At 41.5% G+C, this 25,865-nt stretch overlaps 1 protein-coding gene across 2 annotated transcripts in view; it reads right to left on the bottom strand.

Moving 5' to 3' along the window:
* DLC1 (DLC1 Rho GTPase activating protein) overlaps window positions 1-18,423 on the bottom strand; it is a 236,918-nt gene extending 218,495 nt beyond the window's left edge. For both annotated transcript variants that reach the window (XM_074904883.1, XM_074904882.1), the window contains exon 1: window positions 17,365-18,423. In XM_074904883.1, coding sequence (XP_074760984.1) covers window positions 17,365-18,423 — 1,059 coding nt within the window. The remainder of the gene's footprint in view (window positions 1-17,364) is intronic.
* Between the last annotated feature and the right edge of the window lie 7,442 nt (window positions 18,424-25,865).

A 25,865-nucleotide genomic window follows, 5' to 3' on the forward strand; every position in this document is an offset into this window, starting at 1 on the left:
TGTAGGTGGAACGTAAGACATGTCCTCTTCCACTTTCTGGAGCCTCTGAGACAGTTCCTCCACAGCTGAGACCAGGGAATTTTGAGATTAAGTGAGATTTCCCTCATATTGCCGGAGCTTGCCAACCACTCTATCCACTGTTAGAGTCTGTGTGTCTGTCCACCAGGACACTATTGCCAATGCTTTTGAGTGTGCTTCTGGTGCGCTCTTCAGGAACTTTTGCCACATCAGGTGTGTGCAAGGGGCCTGATCTGGGTCCATGGGCAACTGCTCATTATTCAGATCACCATAGATCATCTCAAACACAGCCAGTTCCCTGAGGTTCTGGATGCCTTTCTCAATGCTGGTCCATTTGCTTAGCTGGCATAAGATATCATCCTTGTAGGGGTGCCTCTCCCTCACACTGAGCAGGAGTCGCTTCCAAAGGCTGAGGATTTGAGCCTGCTTCCCTATTTCCCTATCAATGCCAGCATCCTTGGCCAAAGATCCCAGCTGCTTGGCCTCTCTCCCCTCCATCTCAAAAGCACTGGCTCCATTGTCCCAGCATCGGAGCAGCCAGGTGCAAATCTGTTTGCCTCCCAGGTGGCTGAAATCTCTCCGCATATCTCACAGCTCAGTCGGGGACAGAGATCAGACAGTCACCTCTGGTCCTTCCTCCTGTTCCCCTGATGGGCCTGGCTCATTCTCATCCCTCACTCTGCGAACAGACTTTCTGGTATATTTTGTTTTCTGTGTTGGGGCGACTGACACTTGCACTGCCTGGCTCTCTGGCTCAGTCTGTGTGCTAGTGGAGGCAACTGAGACTGGCTCTGCCTGTGCCCCCGGTTCAGATATTGTTTGTGTGGCCTTTTCTTCCATTTCAGGGCAGTGGGTGGTGTTAAAGAGGACACGGTATGCATGGGCAAGTCCCCAACACATTGCAGCGATTTGTGTCTCCTGGGTTTTGCCCGTTTGGTAACACACCCTTTCTAAGCACTCCATCAGCTTCTCAGGGCTCTGCATTTGCTCAGGAGTGAAGTTCCAAAGCATTGGGGGTGCCCACCGACTCAGGCCTTTGCCCATCTTTTCCCACACCCCTTGCCACTATCATCTGACCTCAGGGCAGGTTTCCGGGCACTGCTATTGTTAGAGAAGTGCCACATGGCCAAAACCAAAATCAGGCAGGCATTCAGAGGGCATAGTGCTGCAATCACAGTGGGCTGCAGGCTCCAAGGATAATTTAAACTCCCCAAAGCCAAGAGGATCTCTTCCCCTGGCTCACCCACAACGGGGGTGGTACCCCTAACAAAAGCCCAAACGGCAAACAGGTACCGGCCCGCCCACCCCCCCCAGCGATACAAAGGCAGCATAAGCGTTCGATAGCCCATAGAACAACATAAGACCTTTTATACATTTTCCACCGATAACAAACACCACCACTGGGATTATGCACTGGATACAAGGATTAATCCAGCCCCACCGTGCAAGCAAATGGGCCAGCATTGCAAACATTTTCTTATCAAATAAACACGAATACAAACAGAAAGATTACACCCAACAGATTGCTCTATCACAGTCTGGACAGGGTCTGCCCCACGTTGGGTGCTAATTTTTAATGTGCAGGTTTAACTCTTGCTGGGATTGGAGAGCACGTTGCTGTTGCCCCTCCCCCACCCGCGGCCGGTCAGTCTGGAAGTTAGGCACAGACCCGGGCTGAAGTAACAAGGAGTTTAGTACAACAGAGTGATAGAACAATCTGAACAACATCAGTAACAATGATAATAACAATAAACAGCAATAACAGTGAACAAGATAAAAGATATACAGAGAAATACCGGTAGCTGGTTTACGGACAAAGGATTCCCGCCACCAAGCCCGCCAAAGAGCAAGGTGAAAAGGTTCCGCCCCTGGACCTGTCACCAGCATGGCATGAATAACCCAGCTGGAGATCCCTTCCCCCTCTCTCTCTGTTGGGAAGCTTAACCCTATCCTAGCTGAACCAGGACAATATACTACCATGACAGGAAGCAAGAAAAAAAACCCCAAACCAAAACACCACAAACAGAAAAAAACCCCTAACGTGTAAAACAGTTTGCAGAAAGCTCCCACCCTACTGCAGTCAGCCCATGGGAGGGTTCTCTTTGCATGTTTGCTTTTAACTGTTGTGTGGGAACTGGTTAGACACCTGTGAACTTACCCTCCACCATACTACTACGGTCAAATACTCCTTGATAGCAGTGGCAAACACCTCACTGCTATAAAGCCTCAGCCCCAAGGGCTGGCTATGGTGGACTGCTCTTCTGTGTCTCCTCCTCAGACACAGCACCACTAACCCAAAAGCTTTTGCTTTTAGTGCAGGTCATGTCCGTAATAGAGGGTTGTGCTGAAAAAGCTGCTCTGCCCTAACTATGGCTTCAAAGGCTCTTTAATACAGGCAGAGGTGTTCCAATACTGACTTTTCCAGGTTACTGCTGTATTTACTGGGTTTTTTTGTTTGTTTCGTTTTGGGTTTGGTTTTTTTTTTTTTTTTTGATGGAAGCTGTATCTCTGTGTACCTCTCAGATCTCAGTTTTCACTTGATTGTTAATTCAAAGTGAATGCTATGCTCATGAAAGTGACAAATGAACAAGTTCTATGAAGCAAAGTCCTTTTTAAAAATTTTTCTTTAACCAATGAAAAACTGTGTTGTGGATAGTTATGTCATGTAATCCAGAAGGTTTTGCCCAAGTGTTTTAATTTCACTTCCCATTTGCTAAACTGTTAAACTTCGGTTTTGCATACTATGCCCGTTCACTTCTTCCAAGACAACTTCCCTCAAAAATGTTGTGTCAATTACAAATCTGGTATCATTTTAGGAAGTGGTCGTTGGTCCATTTATCATGACCTACAACTGAGAATTTATAGACTGAAACTAGAAAATAATTGGCCCTTATCAGTCAGAACTATTTAAAGGTTCATTTTAAAAAACAAACAAAAAAAAATGTTTTAAAAGTTTTCTTCCAACCAATTATTGCAAACATGGACAAAATTAGAAATTTCTGAGTATAAACTGCATGAAACTAAAACTCTCTACACTAATTCCTGGAAGCATGTAATATCATTTTGGTGAAGCTATAGTGCATGACTATGAACTGTGTATAAATACAAATACTTTCATGACCATTTTAGGTAGCTCAACTCCAACTAATGCATAACTTGATGTGCAACAGTCTCTTGGTTTGCAGTCTAGACAACACTGGCAATGGTTAAAATTTATTGCTGAACACTGTCACAAAAATGTGTCAAAGTAAAATTTGCATAAAAGTTATACTGTAATGGCCTGGCAATCATCCCATCCTGTTCTGAGCTTGTTTTAAATACTTTTCAGTTTGTTTGAAATACATCATACTTCAATCTAAACACAAAGGAAGTCTGTGGGAAAGCATTCTTTAGCTTCCCAGATGGAGATAATATTTATGATACATATTTTTGTGAGAGCAACAGACAAATCCATGGTCATGTAACCACAATAATAGCAGTGCTTTATGACCACCACTTTATACTAATTACCATATATAATATCATAATTAAAAAAACTTAGATCCAATTGTTTCAGTCCATTTATATTTTTGAACATCTTTATTAAAGGGTAAATTTAGAAAGCAAGTTTTCAAGGCAGAAAAGAGAAACAAGTATTCATGACAGCCAAGAAAGTTTCAGGGTTTTTTTTAAGAAATCATGCTATCTGTTCTGCTTTACTTGCAGCTCTTTCCAGATTCTTCCCAATGTCTTCAAAATTATGACCATTTAATAGCAATGTGCAAATGCAGCAAATTCTTTGTGGTGAAGTAACTGTGGATCTCCATAATAGTTGCCCACTGTACTATTACTACAGACTGTAGCTCTGAGATGTGGGTAGCAATTAACCTTTCAAAAAGCTTCTTATGGCTTAGGATCTCTCATCAGGTTTTGATGGTGTTCATATTCACATTATGAGTTTGAAAAAAACACGTTCATGCTTTCCTAAAATCTTTAGAAAGTTTGAAAAACCTTTAGAAAGACTGAAGATGACAAGAGATGCTGAAATGGAACAAAAGCAAACCCAAGTTCCATATATGATAAAATAGATTTCTGCTGTTTGAATAATTATTTTCAAAAAGACATTATCAGATTTCTCATATTTTCTTTTGCCATTGTCCTTTACAAAATTAAGAAAAATAATTCCCTAGATGTCAAGATTATATTATTCATCTCTGTATATGAAAACAAAGCTATTCTGGCATAAGTGCAAGTCTGAATTTTACAGGAAATATTGTTAGAGAATCACATGATTTGAAAGTAATTTTGCTGTGATGGTGCTTCTATAGTAACTAGCTTCTGTAGTCTCTAAGGTTACAAATTATTATAACACCCAAGTTCAGCAAAGCATTTAAACATAATCTAAAAAACCCAGTAGTTCCACTGACATCCATTAACACTTTTTTAATGTCTACATTTAAACAGTGAAGCCTTGGTCTCCTACAACCATCCAAACAACATTCATTCTTGTCCACGTGTTCAGAATTTCTAATGATCAATATAATCTGAAAATGCAAATTTTTTCCCTGGTTTTTGGATTGCTCCACTAGAATATTTGCAAGATTATCTTTAAAAGTACTAATGGAAAAACATAAACTGTTGGAAATGAATGCATTTATATATCGTATTTTGCAAAGGTGCAATTAAAGATAGTTGATTTTGAAAATAACCAACTTCTAGAGCTGGTTCCATCTTCTTCTGGCTGATACATATTTGCAGTCAGTCTCAGAAGAAAGTAAATTTAATTCTATATGACAAAATCAGGATACAGCAAAATGCACATTTCCATTTTTAATTAAGATTTCCTGAACATTCTTTTTGTTTCTATTTGTACTTTATCTTCTATGCTTGTCTTTCCTATGCTGACCTGAGTTATTGTTACAATGCAATACTATCAAGTGTGCATCACTGACAAGCCTACATACTACTACTTAAGTAGTAATAGTTTAGACTGGATCTCTACTAAACCAGCTCCTATTAAAAAAAACCACTTTAAGAGTCTTAAAAGCTAAATTAAAAATTGTATAAAAAGAATCATTAAGTCATTCCCATTCAACAAAGACAGAATTGAGGTAAAGGGAGATTAAGTCTTCAGAGAAATATACTTGTGACAGGTCTGGAAACCCTGTCTCTGGTATTTCAACAGCAATAAAATAAGAAAGATCTAAAATGTTGGATACTATTGCTCACGACAAGCTCCCATTACTTTTTAAATGAGATTCTAATACTGACAAAGTGAGTGCTCAGTTGAAAAGGATGGTGCAGTGTGAATAGCAGAGATGACAGGGAAAAAACTGTAAAGAAACCAAGGCAGTAAAATAGGTAGCTCTTATGATTTTTTTGGAAGCTCTCCGACTACCTCTCCCCGGTGACTTGCAGGGAGGACTAAACTAGCAGGCATGGGCTTCCTGTGGAGTCCATTTACAGGGCAATACAAGGAGAAGCTCCTCGAAGAACCTAACTTTGTAACTCACCATAAAAGCATAGTTTTAGCCTTGTAAAACAGATTTTATTACAGACCATAACGGAAGAGAGTCAGCCTTCACACCTCATGGGGAAGTGTAACAGTCAAGTAGCAAATTAGCAAATATGGATGGAAAGGTCCAAATTCAACGAAGCAATTTTTTTGTTTTCTCACGTTAGTATAATTATAAATGATGAAATAATGAAACAAACATTATTGTAACTGTACAGAAAATGCAAAACCACGCTTTAAAAACTCACAGCTTTAGTGTGGGTGAAGGGCGCTACTATAAAGATCTGCGTCACCCCAGGTAACCTTCTACCTGGGCTGCTTCCTGCATTTACTGCCATCCTTCTGATACTCTTTTTCTTAACTTAATTTATAACTCATTGACACTGGCTGCTCTTTCATGCTGACATTAGCTGTGTTCTTAAATATCCTTTGCAAACTGCACAGCATTTAATCTAGAAATCTGGATTAAAATAGGAGCAATAATAGTAAGCATTAAGAAATAGCCCTGACTTGACTCTTTAGTCTTGTAGGAATGACTCTGAGATAACATCAACTGTTTGAAACTGAAAACCTTCTAAGCAGGGCACCATGAAGAATTGCAAGTAGTAAATATTAAAAGCAAAAGTCTCATAGAAGAGAGATGAGAAAATCGTACACCAAATGTTTATTTACTTCATTCCTTTTTCAGTGACCCATAAGCAAAATGTTTTATTGAGATTGAAATGCAGTCTGAGGTTACCTGTGAAGAGAAACTGATACTCCAATTGGTTTAATACCCCAATTAGCCCTCCCTGAAGCAGTATTCTAGGCTTGGAAGAAATACAGCTGACCTTACAAACTTCAAATCACAGGGCACAATACAGCAATTACATTTCTTGAAACCAGTCATTACAAATCGATTTGTCATTCCATCGTACTATGTACAGTAAATCTGCCAGTACTTTATCATCTCTAATCATACAGTATTAATATTTTAATCAAAAATCTCCATTACAAACCAGAAGTTTCACATTAGAAGAGAACCCCAAAAGTTTCAGAACTAATACTTAATTTAGACAAGAAACCAGAAAATCAAATGCTGATCCAAAGTTTGTCTGAACTATTTTGAACTTGATTTCTAAGTCCATGAGAGTTTTGGAAGATTTACTCCAAAGTTCTTTCTGTGGACTTCTCAAAAAATTAGTGTGCCAATAGCCTCTCTCCAGTGGCTTATCAGTTCCAGAACATGTTTCTTTCTCAGGTTAATGACAATAACAACAATATTAAGCATTACAAAGGAACTTGCTTTGAGATGCCCAAGAAAAGGGCTGCTTTCAGAGCAGCAAGGGTTTTTTTGTTTTGTTTTGTTTTTTATATATATCATTACAATCTGGAATATAAAACATAGGAGACAGAAAAGTGTTTCATTATTGCAATGAATGACAGATTTTCAGCAAACTGTGTTTAACTGCAAGTGCAAAGGCATGCAAATGTATATACCTTATCCAAAGAAAACAAACAGGTAACTGACAATTTTGACATGTAGTTGTTCATTTGTGTATGTTAATTCAATTATTATTCTTCTGACATTCAGATATTAAACTATGCTGTATCAAAGCAGATGAAATAGATGAGGAATGTTTTCTTCATTTACTCTGGATCAAATCAGAATATACTATTTCTATGCTTGTGTATATTCAGTAAAAAATCTGTTTATCTTTTCACAGATTCCCCCACGCCCACCCCCACCCCACTCGATCTTCTAGTATTACCTTGCTAAGCTAGTTTGTGGATTGAATTTTGTTTTGAAATATTAACTACAACTTCCTGAGCCTTACTAAAAAGCCTTTTAATAGTAATTGTATCTTTCTGCATGCAGAATGCTTTTCAATACTCCATCTCCTCCTTTCCTTAAATGCAGGGATATTACAATCCCTTATGAACTGAGTCCAATGCTACTTGCTGTTACATGTGGTATTTTTGTTGTTTCTTTTTTTCCCCACAGTGTGCAGGTTTAATTCCTGCCAGGATCTGAGAGCACGTTGCCGTTGCCCCTCCCCCACCCGCGGCCGGTCGGTCTGGAAGTTAGGTACAGACCTGGGCTAAAGTAACAAGGAATTTAATACAACAGAGTGATAGAACAATCTGAACAACAACAGAAGCAATGATAATAACAATAAACAGCAATAACAGTGAGCAAAACAAAAGATATACAGAGAAATACCGGTAGCTGGTTTACGGACAAAGGATTCCCGCCACTGAGCCCGCCAAAGAGCAAGGTGAAAAAAAGGTTCCGCCCCTGGACCTGACACCAGCATGGTATGAATAACCCGGCTGGAGATCCCTTCCCCCTCTCTCTTTGTTGGGAAGCTTAACCCTATCCTAGCTGAACCAGGACATAATCCACCCCTTTATTCTATACCATCTGCGTCATGTCCAGCTGCCATTTAGCAGTTAAAAATAACAAAGTAATAATTTACACAGGCACAGCATAATTTACGGCATGTTCTCACCCAGAATCAAGTCCCCCTGCGGTACGCATCGGACCTCTCCATTGTCCTGCATCACCCACCAGGTGCACCCAGGTCCTTGGGCAAAAGCAATCCCGTGGATGGGTTTGCCTTTACCTCTGCCTGGTGCAGGACTAAAACAGACCATTTTTCCCAATATATTCCTCATGCGCACCACAGGGACTTTATCCCCATATACAGCATGTGGAGGTTTCGACTGAGCCGGGCCAGCTTGACTGGCAGACCCTCTTGTGTTGACGAGCCAGGTGGCCTTTGCTAGATGCATGTCCCAGTCTTTGAAGGTCCCACCTCCCAGTGCTTTCAATGTGGTTTTTAACAGTCCATTGTAGCGCTCAATCTTTCCAGAGGCTGGTGCGTGGTAGGGGATATGGTAGACCCACTCGATGCCATGTTCTTCTGCCCAGGCACTTATGAGGTTGTTTCGGAAGTGGGTCCCGTTGTCTGACTCAATTCTCTCTGGGGTGCCGTGTCGCCACAGGACTTGGGTTTCAAGGCCCAGGATGGTGTTTTGGGCGGTGGCGTGGGGTGCTGGGTAAGCTTCCAACCATCCAGTGGTTACTTCCACCATTGTGAGCACGTGGCGCTTCCTGCGGCGGGTCTGTGGCAGTGTGATGTAGTCGATCTGCCAGCCCTCTCCATATCTATATTTCAGCCATCGCTCTCCATTTCTCTGGGGCTTCACCCGCTTGGCATCTTTGATTGTGGCACATGTCTCACACCCATGGATGATCTCTGCAACGGTGTCAATAGTAAGGTCCATCCCTCGATCTCGAGCCCACCTGTATGTTGCATCCCTACCTTGGTGGCCCGAGGTCTCGTGGGCCCACCGGGCTATGAACAGTTCACCTTTGCGCTGCCAGTCCAAGTCCACCTGAGCCACTCTAATCTTAGCAGCTTGGTCTGCCTGCTGGTTGTGTCGATGTTCATCAGTGGCCCGACTCTTGGGTACATGGGCATCCACATGGCGCACCTTCACAACGAGGTTTTCCACACGGGCTGCAATGTCCTGCCATACTTTGGCAGCCCAGACGGTTTTACCCTTACGTTTCCAGTTGTTCTGCTTCCATTGCTGCAGCCATGTCCACAGGGTATTCGCCACTGCCCACGAGTCGGTGTAGAGGTAGAGCCTTGGCCACTTTTCCTGCTCAGCAATATCCAAAGCCAGCTGAACGGCTTTCACCTCTGCAAATTGGCTGGATTCACCCTGTCCCTCAACAGCTTCATTGACCCATCGTGTGGGACTCCACACAGCAGACTTCCACCGTCGATGTTTTCCCACAATGCGACAAGACCCATCAGTGAACAGGGCATATTGCTTCTCCTCATCCGGCAGCTCGTTATATGGTGGGGCCTACTTAGCACGTGTCACCTCCTGTTCTGGTGACATCCCGGAATCTTTGCTCTCTGGCCAGTTCATAATCACCTCTAGTATTCCTGGGCGGCTGGGGTTCCCTATTCGAGCGCGTTGTGTTATCAATGCAACCCATTTACTCCACGTGGCATCGGTTGCATGATGCGTGGAGGAGGCCTTTCCTTTGAACATCCACCTCAGCACCGGCAGTCGGGGTGCCAGGAGGAGCTGTGTTTCAGTGCCGACCACTTCTGAGGCAGCCCAAACTCCTTCGTACGCTGCCAGTATCTCCTTCTCAGTTGGTGTATAATTAGCTTCAGAACCTTTGTATCCCAGGCTCCAAAAGCCTAGAGGTCGGACTCGGGTTTCCCCAGGTGCTCTTTGCCAGAGGCTCCAGGTAGGGCGGTCTCCCCGGCTGTGGTGTAGAGCATGTTCTTAACCTCCTGCCCTTCCTGGACTGGCCCGAGGGCTACTGCTTGGGCAATCTCCTGTTTAATCTGCTCAAAGGATTGTTGTTGCTCAGGGCCCCATTCAAAATCGTTCTTCTTGCGGGTTACAAGGTAGAGAGGGCTCAAATCAGGCTGTAGTTGGGGATGTGCATCCTCCAAAACTCCACAGCGCCCAGGAAAGACTGAGTCTCCTTCTTAGAGGTTGGTGGGGCCATGGCTGTTATCTTGTTTATCACCTCCACTGGGATGTGGCAACGCCCATCTTGCCATTTTATCCCTAGGAATTGAATTTCCCTTGCAGGCCCCTTAACTTTCTTTTGCTTAATGGCAAAGCCGGCCTTCAGGAGGATCTCAATGATTTTCTTCCCTTTCTCAAAGACCTCCTCGGCTGTGTTCCCCCATACAATGATGTCATCAATATACTGCAGGTGTTCTGGGGCCCCACCTTTCTCCAGTGCAGTATGGACCAGTCCATGGCAAATGGTGGAGCTGTGGTTCCACCCCTGGGGCAATCGATTCCAGGTGTACTGGATGCCTCTCCAAGTGAACGCAAACTGTGGCCTGCCCTCTGGTGCTATCGGAATGGAGAAGAACGCGTTAGCAATGTCAATCGTGGCGTACCACTTGGCTGCCTTCGACTCCAGTTCATACTGGAGCTCTAGCATGTCCGGCACTGCAGCACTCATTGCTGGTGTAACTTCATTCAGGCCACGGTAGTCCACAGTTAGCCTCCATTCGCCATTAGGCTTTCTCACTGGCCATATAGGACTGTTGAAGGGTGAGTGAGTTTTGCTGATCACCTTCTGGCTTTCTAGTTGGCGGATCAGCTGATGGATGGGGACCAGGGAATCTCGGTTGGTGCGGTAGTGCTGCCGGTGCACCGTCCTGGTAGCAATTGGCACTCGCTGCTCCTCAACCTTAAGCCGCCCCACCACTGAGGGATCCTCTGAGAGGCCGGGTAAGGTGGACAACTGTTCAACCTTCTCCAGGGCAGCTACACCAAAAGCCCACCGGTACCCTTTTGGGTCTTTGAAGTACCCTCTCCTGAGGTAGTCTATGCCCAGGATGCACGGGGCATCTGGGCCAGTCACAATGGGGTGCTTATGCCAGTCCCTCCCAGTCAGGCTCACTTCAGCTTCCAATACGGTCAGCCTTTGGGATCCCCCTGTCACTCCATAGATGCAAATAGATTCAACCCCACTGTAGCTCGATGGCATCAGGGTGCACTGAGCACCAGTGTCCACTAAAGCCTCATACTCTTGTGGGTCTGACGTGCCAGGCCATCGGATCCACACTGTCCAGTAAATCCGATTATCCCTTTCCTCCACCTGGCTGGAGGCAGGGCCCCTCTAATCCTGCTCATCATCACTCACTTCTTGCAAGAATGATTTACTGGTCCCCTCAAGAGGGTCAGACATAACGTTCACCATTCTGTTCTGCCTGGGGGATTTCTGACTGGACACTGGAGCTGCGCTCCTCTTGGAGGACTCCCCTTTTGTGATGGTCTTCCCTTTCAGCTGCTCTACTCGTGCAGCTAGGGCAGCAGTGGGCTGTCCATCCCACCTCCTCATGTTTTCTCCATGGTCACGGAGGAAAAACCACAGGGTGCCTTGTGGCGTGTACCTTCTGCTGCCTTTCTCTTGGGTGGGGAAACGTTTACTTCTAATGGCTGAGACATTAGCCCGTGCAGGTGGAGTGTAGGACATGTCCTCTTCCACTTTCTGGACCCTCTGAGACAGTTCCTCCACAGCTGAGACCAGGGAATGGTGAGATGAAGGGAGATTTCCCTCATATTGCCGGAGCTTGCCAACCACTCTATCCACTGTTAGAGTCTGTGTGTCTGTCCACCAGGACACTATTGCCAATGCTTTTGAGTGTGCTTCTGGTGCGCTCTTCAGGAACTTTTGCCACATCAGGTGTGTGCAGGGGGCCTGATCTGGGTCCATGGGTGACTGCTCATTATTCAGATCACCATAGATCATCTCAAACACAGCCAGTTCCCTGAGGTTCTGGATGCCTTTCTCAATGCTGGTCCATTTGCTTAGCTGGCATAAGATATCATCCTTGTAGGGGTGCCTCTCCCTCACACTGAGCAGGAGTCGCTTCCAAAGGCTGAGGATTTGAGCCTGCTTCCCTATTTCCCTATCAATGCCAGCATCCTTGGCCAAAGATCCCAGCTGCTTGGCCTCTCTCCCCTCCATCTCAAAAGCACTGGCTCCATTGTCCCAGCATCGGAGCAGCCAGGTGCAAATCTGTTTGCCTCCCAGGTGGCTGAAATCTCTCCGCATATCTCGCAGCTCTGTCGGGGACAGAGATCAGACAGTCACCTCTGGTCCTTCCTCCTGTTCCCCTGATGACCCTGGCTCATTCTCATCCCTCACTCTGCGAACAGACTTTCTGGTATATTTTGTTTTCTGTGTTGGGGCGACTGACACTGGCACTGCTTGGCTCTCTGACAGTCTGTGTGCTGGTGGAGGCGACTGACACTGGCACTGCCTGGCTCTCTGACTCAGTCTGTGTGCTGGTGGAGGCGACTGGCACTGGCACTTCCTGGCTCTCTGGCCCCGTCTGTGTGCTGGTGGACGCGACTGACACTGGCACTGCCTGTGCCCCCGGTTCAGATATTGTTTGTGTGGCCTTTTCTTCCATTTGAGGGCAGCGGGTGGTATTAAAGAGGACGGTATGCATGGGCAAGTCCCCAACACATTGCAGCGATTTGTGTCTCCTGGGTTTTGCCCGTTTGGTAACACACCCTTTCTAAGCACTCCATCAGCTTCTCAGGGCTCTGCATTTGCTCAGGAGTGAAGTTCCAAAGCATTGGGGGTGCCCACCCACTCAGGCCTTTGCCCATCTTTTCCCACACCCCTTGCCACTCACTATTATCTGACCTCAGGGCAGGTTTCCGGGCACTGCTATTGTTAGAGAAGTGCCACATGGCCAAAACCGAAATCAGGCAGGCATTCAGAAGGCATAGTGCTGCAATCACAGTGGCCTGCAGGCTCCAAGGATAATTTAAACTCCCCAAAGCCAAGAGGATCTCTTCCCCTGGCTCACCCACAACGGGGGTGATACCCCTAACAAAAGCCCAAACGGCAAACAGGTACCGGCCCGCCCCTCCGCACAGCGATACAAAAGCAGCATAAGCGTTCGATAGCCCATAGAACAACATAAGACCTTTTATACATTTTCCACCAATAACGAACGCCACCACTGGGATTATACACTTGATATAAGGCTTAATCTAGCCCCACCACGCAATCAAATGGGCCAGCATTGCAAACATTTTCTTATCAAATAAACACGAATACAAACAGAAAGATTACACCCAACAGATTGCTCTATCACAGTCTGGACAGGGTCTGCCCCACGTTGGGCGCCAATTTTTAATGTGCAGGTTTAATTCCTGCCGGGATCTGAGAGCACGTTGCCGTTGCCCCTCCCCCACCCGCGGCCAGTTGGGCTGGAAGTTAGGCACAGACCTGGGCTAAAGTAACAAGGAATTTAGTACATCAGAGTGATAGAACAATCTGAACAACAACAGTAGCAATGATAATAACAATAAACAGCAATAACAGTGAGCAAAAAAAAAGATATACAGAGAAATACCGGTAGCTGGTTTACGGACAAAGGATTCCCGCCACCTAGTCCGCCATAGAGAAAAGTGAAAAAAAGGTTCCACCCATGGACCTGACGCCAGCATGGTATGAATAACCCGGCTGGAGATCCCTTCCCCCTCCCTCTCTGTTGGGAAGCTTAGCCCTATCCTAGCTGAACCAGGACACACAGTCATGAGGTACTTTGCATTTTATTAAAAATAATAGGTGATATAACATTACCCCCCAGAAGAGAGAAATGAACAGTCACAGTTGGTTCTCTAGCTGTTTTACACCCATTTATATGGAACGATCTCTAGGCATAAAAACTAAGACTGGTAGGTGGTGAGAGCAATGAAATACAGGTAACAAGTCAAAATTTTATTTTTTTTTAAATTTCATGGATTTTTACTTAAACTATTCAAACTTCACAGCGATGACTTTCTACTTCTTTACTGATTTGTTTTAAAAATTACATTTACAAAATACTGATTAATACACACTGCAACACCACATCTGTGATCGTGTTTGGGAAGTAAGTGGTGAGAACTTACTGTGAAATTGTATGCCTCAACCCATCTTTTTATGTTGACGTTGAATGAAGTAGTTTTTATATGTTGGAAAGGAATTTAAATCAATGTATTAGAGTTCTGGTGCATTTGTACACCTACTTACTATCCCTCTGCAAGGATTTTTCTGGCTATCCCTAAGCTTGATTTGATGAGCAGCTTGGAGAAAGCATAGAAAGGAGCACATGGAAAAATTTTCAAGATCGTTTACAAAGTAATCACCATTTTTTCCCATTTTAAAATCTAGGTATAAAAATTAAATACTCACCTTTTGTTGGTATCCTCTTAATAATTAATACTCTTCTGGTTTTGTATGATACTGTTCTCTAAAAGCTCTATTACATTATACGTGTGAACATATATGCAAGCTGTTGGGATGCTCAAAGCATTGCGTATTAGTCCCAAAGATTATTCCAATCTTTGGAAATTCAGAACCTACAATTCTCAAGTGAAGTGACTATTTTAAAATCTAAAATATATTTAACCCAGGAAAGCATACAGGAGGTCTAGTTGGTGTAGCCACATATAATTAATCCATTTATGTTTCTGCTAGTCTGAACCATTAATTACCATCAAATTCACGTTGTGGATAAACTGAAATTATTTTCAGTCAACACAAAACCAGGAAAACCTGATTACTGTTGGTTCTTTCATTTAGAACTAACATCAACTTCCCACAATTAAATCCAGGCACTTCCTATTTCTGAGCCTTTTGGGAAAGCAAAGGAAAAGAGGGTGCTGTGTATCATGCACCTGAACCCTGGTGACTTGAGGGAGCAAAGAATGCTGTAGCAGCTGGACCTGTTTGCAAAAAGCAACTCCAGTGTCAGTACATCCATCATGACTAAAGCAATTTACTGAAATGGAGCTAGTGCTGGTCAAAGATGCTAAACTTTAAGCCCTCAAACCTGCATTCATCTGCAGAGCAAGCACAACAGCTCCACACTGTCTCACCTCAGCTTCAGTTTGAAGACAGCTGATCTAAAGATAAGAAGGGAGGTCATGCTCTACTGCCACAATTAAAAGCAGTTTAAAATATGTTAACAAGAAACAGGTTTTCAGAAGAATTTAGTATGAGGAATAGCAGAATTATGTCTGCTCAAAGGTCCAAAGACCTTAGCTGTCATGGAAGTACTTGAAGTTCAGCACCTTTCTGTGATCTCCCAAGGTGCCACCTCGAGCTTTGGGTGCACAAATACCTTTAACAATTCATCTTCATGTGCCTTTTCCCACATTCTGACATTTATGAGCACGTATTTATGTACAACTATAATTGACACTGAGCATTAATCAGACAGTGGTGTGTTTTAGGCCTTAACTGCAGTGTTTGAACTGCTGACCTTGAGAGAAAAGGTTTTATATACCATTCCCAATCCCTTAAGTCTTCCTGTCACTGCAAAGCAAATACTTGGCTTTTATGGATGGATTCAGTTTCAAGTCTGTTGTTTTTCTAATGTTTTGTTAAAATTACAAAAGTGGCTTTCAGGGAAAGTTCGTAAACATAGTCACATTTTTCATTACAGATTATTACCAACAAAATAGTTCTTGATTAGATATAAGTAATAAAATCCTGCATGCAGGAACACTGTAGAAGTGTCCTGTGAACGTAGGGATAAATAATACCACAAGCAACAGCAAGTCAAATCTTTTCCCTTTTGCCAAATATTTTACAGTCTTTACTAAAGACTTTTTTAACCGAAGTGGTATGAGGTCACTTCTTCAGATTTACAGACTCCAACCCCTTTTCCAGTGCACACAGCTTTGCAGTTGCTGCAGCCATGTCACTCTCAACCTTCCAAGGACCTTCCCTTTCTTAGTCTTTCTCACCATTAGTCTCACTGGAATTTTTATATTTTGTCTTTCTAAATATTTAATGGCACAAACACATATCTCAGATATAATTCTATTGAGTGTACATTTAAAAGATGAATACATGACCTCAAAATAAGATACAAGGAGATAGATGGAAATTAGCAGGACTGAAGCTATAAAAATATATAGCATGGTACATCTTGCTAACAATATGAAATGTATGCATCAGTATTAGCAACTATGCTTAGAAAAGAGAAAACAAGATGCTAAAGCAGAGAAGCTGAGAATACGATTAAAATAATTGGTTCTCAAACATGATGTTAAGTAGGGATTATTTTTTTTTTTGAACTTGAATAGTTTTCTACAGATGGGTAACTTTAGCATTTCTGGTACTACTAGTCAGGTTTCTGTTTCTTAATTGTAACTCAGAGTCATACTTACTGCAAGATCAGTTGAACAGTTACCACATTAACTGTGATTGCATGAACTACCAAAGGAAGACTGGATTTGAGGGCTTCTGAAACCTTCTGCAAAAGCTACTTACAGGTTCTAACTGTATCAGTTGAGTGTTAATATTACCAAAGGCTGTACACAAGGAAGCAATGGCCAGCAGCTCAGGATACTGTGTTGGCATACAGTGCTTTATACATATGAATTTATGCTTTAGTGAAACAGCTACTGAGGCACTACAGCTAATAGAAAAAAACCCACACAAATAATAGAAACCAGATTAAAAAAACCACAAAACAATAAAACAACCAAAACAACAGACAAAAGAAGCTGGATGATGTCGAATGATAAAAGGCAGAGAGAAATAAACAATTAGAAATTGGTTATTAACAAGAAGCAGCAGCATAGGTGGGAAAGCCAGACTTCAAGATGAATTCTGTAGTGCCACAGTCGGCACCTCCTTCCCTTAAAGCCAACGGGAGTTTTATTGCTAGGGAATCTGTCCATTAATATTTTGTAATAATACTCTTCCTTACTTTGTGTAGAAAGTGAAACTCTCTTGTTGCTTTAAACTCTAGTTTTTCAAACTCAGCAGTACTTCATTTTGTGAGAACATATGCTCACGGTGCTGAGCTGAAAACCAAAGAACCAATGTAAAACATTTCAACTCCTTTTTTCCCTTTTAAAGTTTTGTTGCACTTTTTCACTCTTCTTTCTTTTCAATAAGTTTTCCAAACTCCTGGACTGTTTCCTCTTAGGAAACAGATAATGACACCTGATAGCAGCAGAAAAACTAAAATATAACCAAACCATAGAAGATATTTATTCATTTAGCCTTGAATAACATATATAAATTAATATATATATAATGTAAAGTGAATATAAAATACTCTCCAAATTCACATCTCAGCCATTTTCAGACCTTAAAAAGAGCTCCTGAAACTTAATTGTTGTATAGACACATTTTTCTCAAAACCATCTGAAGAAAAATGTAACAAACTAATGGAACAAGGCTGAAAATGTCATTTTACCAACAATCAGTTAGTCATGGAATCACCTTTATAAGAAACTGGGGGAAAACATTAGAAAAAAATCTCCGCAGTTTATGAGCATCCTACCTTTCTTTTGCGCAGTTTCACTTGACTGTCTGAATATTCTTGTGTGGTCAAATGATTCCTTACACGTAAACACTGAATGTCTTCTGCTGAACTGACATTTGAAAAGTATTTGTTTTCAGGGGCCACTTGTGGTTCTGTGAAACCACTTCCATCCAGACCATTTTCCACTGCTGGAATGTGAGAGCAAGGAGAGGATTGCATAAGGCAGTTGCCAGATTCCACTGCTGAACATAGTTGTCTATCGCTGTGGGTGCATGATTCAGAAGAAATCCCACTCTCTACCACATTACACTCAGACTTTCCAAGCCCGTCTTTAAAAGCATCAGATTTCCGGCGCTGTTGTGCAACTACAGCAGTATGAAGCAGCTGCTTCCCAGGCATAATAATTTCTTTCACATTTGGAGAATTAGAACGATTTTCTTTCTCTACACCTACTACTTCATTTAAGCCTTCATAATTACAAAGCTCCACACTTTGGCCAGTACTGCCACATATGTCGTCTTCTTCCATGTCCTCTCTAGGAACTGTGTCACAGCCAGGTTCCTTACTTGTATCTCCAATTATTCCAGATGCTTCAGCTGCCTTGTTACCCTCTGTTATTGGTACCATCTGTGCTAAGGAGCCTGCTCCATTTAAACTCTTTTCTTCGTCTTTTGGTTCCCTTCCTACAGCAGTGATGTGGTAATTAACTCTATCCAGGTTGAGTGTTGAATAGTCATCGTCATCATCATCAGATACGTGGACTAGAGTTTCTGTGCTGGCCTCCAGAAAATGCTCCTCATCCTCATGGTTATAATTTTCATCCACCTCCTTTGAAACATTTCCCAGCTGCTTTACAGGGAAGCCAATCAGGTCTCCGCTATAACAGCACTCTGGAAATGAAGCACATTTTTCTTTCCGGTCCACACTCAAAACCTCATCTTTTTCCATACTTGTCTGCAAGTTATCAGCTACAAGTCCATGACGACATGCTGTATTGTACTCCACAGACTCCAAAGCCAATCCCATCCACTGGGTCACATGCTCTTCCCAGCTTTTCTTTCTGATTGCTAGAGACATGTCACAACAGTTCAGTGGCAGGCTGCAACGTACCTTCCACGGAGGACCAGAGGAGATGTCATGGTTGCTTTGCACTGCTCCAGAGGGAGAGAGGGTTTCATCATTTTAACATCTGCAAGAAATAAAAAAAAGACCGGGTTGTTGAATCAACTCCAAATAAAAAAAGAAAGAAAGGGAATGAACAGTTTAAACAAAAATATAAAAACAAGATAAGACTGTGGGACCAGAAGGACAGGAATTTAGAAGACTGTTTTGGTTAAAGTTTTAATACTTTTCATACAAACCTTGACAGCACTCATAATTCAGTGTAACTTTTTATCTGATTACTCTCCAATATCAAGTAAACAAAAATGCTATAAACTGGCACATGGACATACAAGTAGCTCCAGAACCAAAGTCTGGCAATAGGTCTATCTTTACCATGTCTGTCATAAGATACTATTTTCCATGGGTATAAATGGCATTATGCATTACAGTGCTTTGCACACAAAGCTGTTTTATATTTCTATCTCACCCAGAGGTACTCATGGAGCGCACAATTTTGGCTGTTTTTCAAAGAGGTAGAGCAGAACTTGAGGGTTATTCCAAATTTACCCAAGTTATAAACCACTTGTCTTATGAGTAGCTTTGGCCCATTCACTAGCTCTCATTTTTATAGTTATTGTTTCACTCTCTTCAGCACAAGTTTTAATTGCAAGTGTTACATGAAACTGCAGGGAAAATCAGCTGTTGTGTGGTAATAAAAAACATAACCCTAGGAAAACTAATTTAAGGTTTTGGCATATTCTTTACCTCAAATACATTATAAAGACTAAAAAAAAAAAACCCTTGGTGAATATATTCGGGAGCTACTAATGCAAAGAAAGGAAGAAACCCTTATTTAGGACAGGGCTCTCTTGTCAGCCAGGGTGGTCAGCCATAACGGTGACACTCACTGGACTGTCAGGCTCTGCCGGAGCCCACTGTCCTTGATTATCTCGGTGAGCATTTCTCACCGACTGATGTATTGGGCCTTCTGGATGATGGCATTTGAGAGATATTAATCTTGTGACAGTTCATGTGCAAATTAAAACAAAGAAAATCAATCATATTAATTTATGCATTAAACCCCAAAATTAACAAGTTCTTTGTGAAATAACAAAACAAAACTTCTGGCCTGTAAAACATTAGAAGTTCAAGGAGCAGACACCTCTACTTTTCACTCCCTACATAAGAACTGTCAGCACTTAGCATGGAGCTGCTTATTGATTTCAGCAATAAAGAAGATTAAGTACTAAGTTTGTTCTGGGTCATTTCAGTCCACTAAGGCAAATTCTGATTGCCCACCAGGCCACAAAGCTGCCTTGACAAATCACATGCCTGAAGGTATAAAGGTATTCATCTTGAAAGAAATGCAGAATTATGTCTGTGCAACTGAACCTCTGTAAATTATGTCTTGACAAACTGACTTTCAGGATAGAGTTGTACGTGCTCCTAGATCTTTAACCTTCTTTGAGGATGGCAAGCTTCATTTCACATTCACATTTTCCACCTCTGTGGAGACTGTGCTTAAAAAGAAAATATATTCATCGGGTAAAAGAATTCCATGCACAAGTCATTAGCATGTGGGAGGCTAAGGAAAATGGAAAATAACACACAGAGCAGGCCAAAAAAAATTATCTTCTTTCAGAGGCAAAATTTGGTAATAAGAAGTTAATATAACTTTAAGATTCTCTTTTCTTTCCTGGTCAAATATGAAAGCAATTCTAAATATTAAAATGTAAAGTCATATTATTGTATAAATTTGCAATGCATTTGCATTCTTTTTCTTACTCCATTTCATATTTATGTTCTCCTACTATTTCTAAGTGTGTGTGGTCCAAAATTACCACAGAGTATAAATCTGTAATAATACTTTTAACTTCTGCTGCACCTTTCCTGCTGGACCCTAAAGCTCTTCAGAAACAACTGAATTAGTTTTACAACACCACGTGTTTTGTTTTGACCTCTGAAAAGGGGCAGGTTTACTAAAAGGGGCTCAAAGATTTCTACTGTCGTTCATTAGCAATGCTGGGAGTTGCACCTGAGTGCAACATTTGCAGCTTCCCTCTCTTCTCCTACTAGAAAAACATAGATCCATCTGCTTTACAGAAAATTAAACATGGTTGCTACAGCCATATAGGAGAATTTATGAAAAAAATAAAGAAAATACACCAGTAATATTGTGTACAAAGCTAAAAAAATGAAACTTCTTAATGACACACATGCATTAATCTATCCAAGATTTAGGCTGCTCGTAACATGCAGAAGGCAGGCATTCAAAGAGTTAATTGGTGTGTGTTAATCTTGCTGCTGCTAAATGGAGTTACACGTGTGCAGAAAGGGGAGAACAGATCCCTTACTGTTTTTCATTTTTTGGATGTGGAGAGTTATATTTCATGGGGGATGAAAAACAAATAAATTTTACTTTAGGAACCCTTCTGTTTTACTTGTGCTATCACTGGCTTTGGCTGCCTCATCGACTGCAGAAAAAGTTATTAAACAGGAGAATATCACATACTTTGCTTGAAATGCTAGACAAATAAATATATGACAAGGGCACTTTCATTGTTCTCTAAAATATGAGTTTATGTTAGCACTGAGTATGAAAAATTTACCTTACATATGCTCCCTCTCCAGGCAGCTTCAGCTACCTTTCAGTTGCTGAAATATCCTCCTTCCCATGGCACATGGAGGAGCCTATAGTTTGGTGGAAACTGACTTCTGCTCCCCCTCCACTCCTCAAAGTCTGCATTATCTGCCATAATTCAGCTTAGAAATTATTTTCCTGCTTGACAGTTACAGGCTGACAAGGAATATTTTTCTCTCCTACCTCTGTATTCAGGATAGACTATTTCCTTTGCACTCTCATGCAGGCACATAAGCCGCGCTTTGGAGGATCCACCACTACAGACTTCTGAATGAGATTTATAACTGCTCCTTTCTCTTCCAGAGGAGAAAGTGTGCTGCCACTTTGCAGAACAAAGCGTTCCTACCTTGATCACTGCTTTTCTGCTATTGCTGCTCACTTTTTTCTTGACATGCAGCATTTTTTGTCCTCTGAGAAATGCCCCTCTCAAGCCTATTTGTAGTCTTCACCAAGGGAAGAGGCATCCCCCTTTCTCCCTTTCCAGCATTACCATCCCCCAACTAGAAACATTTATAACTGTTTTTTTCCAGATTTTTAAGACAGGCAGATGGAGTCTTAGCACTCTGTTGAAATGTTTTATAGAGCGAAAAGACCTTTTCTTCCGATCAAAGTATCTGTCAGTATGATACAGTCCACTCAATTGCTCCCATAATTCACTCATATTTTGCTTTTACTTTTCAATTGCACTAAGTTTAGTACTGCTTAGTACTATTAGCTTTCTGAAGACCAAATGTTTGAAACAAAATATGAATTATAAAGTCTTCTTCTGGATAAAATTTCTTGATCCTGGGTGTGAGTTAAGGAACATAAACTCAGTAGGCAATTGTTGACCAATGGAAATGGAAGTGAGCAGTGGGTGATCACGCTGCAGCAGAATCCCCTTCAAGCACCCTCTGTGATGCTTCACAATGTTTACAACACAAGATGTCATTTTAGATGGATTTTGAAATAATTTACTGCCTGTCTCCTGTCACTGTAAGATATAATGGAAATGAAAAATAGGGCAAGCTTTATGTTTGTTTACTTTAGGAAGATTTTCATCAAGTCTCATGGAACTGATAGTTTGCAATTGATAAAGCACAGAGTGAAGGGATGTATAAGATGAACTGGCAGTCTCTCCTATAATTAGATTGTCTAGCATTTTCCTTCAAGGAGGACTCCTGTGATTTCTTTCTGAGAAGCTCAAATTAAACTGTTTCCAGCAGGCTTCAAAACTGAGACAGAGAAATGTCTTTTCTTCACTTCATGAAATTCTATTCAGTCTTGTCTGTGCATTTTTCAAGACGCATTTTACATTCTCTTGCTTCCCTCCTCAAGGAAGTGTGACAGATTACAAGAAGTATCTTTAAACAAAACAGCCCCAATACCTACGACTGACACCCTGCAAAAGCTGCTCAAGCTGCAGCAGGAAGACCTAGGAGTTGGAGCTAAAATGAGAATGGAAAGCGGAGGAAGGAGACTTACTTGAATGTCTGTATCTGTGACTATCAGACCTGTCAGAGACCCAGCTTCCCCGCTGAGGCACAGGATGGGACACAAAAGCCTCCCAGTTACAAGAGTGGGGAGCCAGAGGCACACAACTGGTGTGCTCTGGTCCTCCGTCTCCTCCCTCAGCCTTCTAGGACACAGGAAAAGAGGCCACTCTTTTTCTGAGTGGAAGAAAGTGGTAATGAGAAAAACGTAGAGCCATTCAGCAGCAGCAGCCACCCCACGAGATGGGGCACTGAACCCCATTTCATTAGAATGGAAGGGCTCTAGCAAAAGCAGGCCTAAATAAAGCACCACCGTACAGGAGGACACCTCAGTGACATCCCAGCTGGCCAAGGTGAGGACAGCCACTGACCTGGGGGTGACATCCCTGCTGATTCCCCATACCCCACCAGATCCACCACACTGACAATTCACTGCCACACGCATGATCTCCACATTTCAATAAATAGAAAACCTTTGGAAGAGAAAAAGCTGCAAAGAACATGGGAGAGTTTGCTAAGTGGCAGGAGGGTTTCAGAGAGGGCAGCACAGGCCGTACAGCCCCTACTGTCCTGCCAGCAGAATTCAGTTTTTTCTAATACTTTACATGGGATGCAAATATTTTCTGTGAAAAATATAAGTCAAAGCATTAGCTTACGAACTTACACAAAGATGAAAGACTGTTTCATTACATTTTTTACATAGCAGGCATATGTAAGCAACAGAGATCAAGCAGAAATATTTATTTTGTTATCATTATTTTATCTTTGTTGGTCCATGACCCCAGTCAGCAAACTTTGTTTAAGGAAGTCTGAGTGAACAGGGTCTGTTTCCTATAAACTCATCTCACATCTTCCTGGTCTGGCTTACATTCAGCTTCTTTTAGTAACTCTATACCAAGCTCTGAGACAGAATGTTGTTTACAAATAATTTGAGTAAAACATAAGCCTCTAGGTCTTCATTCAGCTAGTTATTTTAAAATATCTCCTGTTTTAGAATTTACAATCTCTCTTTATTTCCTGGACATATACCACCCTTTGGATTTTACTGAAGTGGAGGCTCACCTTGTCTGCAGTTTCTATATAAACAGCCTTTGTAGTGCATAGGTATAAAGCGTGCTAAAGCCAGATGTCCTACAATAGAAATATAATATATAGGGTATATAATATGTAGGGTATTAAGCTAGTTAATACCTGATGCATTTTCCCCTGGATTTCTGTTATATATAAAAGATAATCATGTAGGATCAAATATTAAAAACTGTTTGAACTAATAACTATTTTGAAAACATTTACACTTTATTTCTAAAAATCAGAAGGCATAGTACTTTTAAGACAAATATATCTTCAGAATGAAATCATAAGACATTTGAAATCTTTCACAGAAATTTTTAATGGTAAGGTTTGCATGTGTATGCAATGTGATGACTTATATGTTATAAATGTGAACACAGGCCAGTAATATAGCCGTTGCTGATTTTTGTACAGCTAAACATAAACATAGCCCCAAAGTGTCTTTTCACATGGTAGTTGTCCGTTTCTTTGGAGATCTCTTGAATTAGTGGACAGAAATAGAAGTACCAGTCTGTGTGTATCAGTGAAAGGTGGTAGGTAATTAATACTTGACTGAAATCCCATAGCCCAAGTCCTGCTGGCTCCAACAGAAGAGTTGGGTCTTCTATGAAAGTGTGCAATGCATACTCGGTAACCTCATTTTTCATGAAAAGCAAAGCAAATCCTACCTAAAAACAAACAGGTATATTAAACTGACTCAGATACACTGTATATATGGTTCTGCTTTTAAAAATTATTTTTAAAGGACTCAAATCAATGCAAACCATATATAACTATGGTGGTTATATATACAGTACAGCTTACTATACACTGTTCACCTAAAATTTTTCTCTTCTGCTTCATTTTGTAGGCATCTCAGGACAAAAAGTATTGAAAATTAAGTGAATGCCAAAAATCCTATCCCCTCTTTTTCCTTACAATTTGTTTGTTGATGGATTTTTATTCTGAGAAAGTAATACTAGCTGCAATGTTGGATACACAACATTTAGGATCATAGCTTGTCTCTTCATAGAAGTTGCTGCCACCTGTGAGATAATTAAGATAAATTTTGCTAATAGTTAGACTCATCTATAACTATCCCAGTGGAAATTTTTCAGAGACTTAAAACTCTGGTCATACAAAGCCAGACAAGATAGCGAGAGTTTCTTAATGTATTTATAGTACACTCTTAAGTGGATAAGAACTGAATGATATGTTACATTACTTAGGATTACTAAAAAATAAAGTTTTTGGTGATACTCTAATACAAGTGCCAATTCCAAAAGTTTTCTAAAAGAAGAAGAATTAATAACAGCTATGGACAAAATATATCCATTTTATTTTACAGAAATTTATGTTTCTTAATTGAAATATTTCTATGCAACATAAGAGTGTGACACTCTACAATATTAACCATAATAAAAAGTGTTTTCTGGAATTATTCTTGGTCCTCATTTTCTGGTAAAATACTTTAATAGTCAATGTTAAAAAACACCTTATGAAACAACTCTCAAACACTAGTATTGAAATGATATTGCATTGTGCCTTCAATACACACCGGAAAGATGTACCACATTAGACAGTGTGGGTTTGGTATCAGTGTTTATTACACAGGTATGAACTAAGCACAACATACATTCCTACCAGCATGTACCTTACAATATAGGATTTTTTAAAAAGGCTGTTTCAATGCACCACCAATTGTTGGCCAGCTATATGTCAACAACAACAAAAAATGGCAACAGATAACAACCATCAGATTAATTCTAGATACTGAATCATATTGAAATGTCAGTTAGAAGAGGTGCCAGGACAAGAAAATAAAGTGATCAGGAACCAACTGCTAGAATTCAATAAGACTCAAATGAGAAATTACTGAAGTTGTAACTCTGACAGGTACCCAAAGTTACCCTCTGTACATGGGAACAAAAGGAGACAATTATGATGCCTGCAAGATAGAGGGGGAAAATCTGTGGAGTTGCAAGAGGGATGTTCTTCCAAGCTAATGGCACAGATCTTTGGGGTCAAAGACAGGTTTTACTTGAAAAGGAAGATGCACAGATCCAGAAGGGATCCTGACCAGGGCTTGTAGTAGGTGTGGGAAGTACATTCTTTCTAGGGTAAGAGAGGTACTCTTTTTCCAATCTTCTTTTCTCTGATCATGAAAAGGAAGAGGAAGCAAAGGGATTTTTGGTCCACAAATTCCCATCTTGTTACTAGGCCTCAGCGGTGGTATCTCTGCACAACGAAAA

The sequence above is a fragment of the Athene noctua genome, chromosome 4, assembly GCF_965140245.1.
Source record: "Athene noctua chromosome 4, bAthNoc1.hap1.1, whole genome shotgun sequence".
In the NCBI taxonomy this organism is placed as follows: Eukaryota; Metazoa; Chordata; class Aves; order Strigiformes; family Strigidae; genus Athene; species Athene noctua.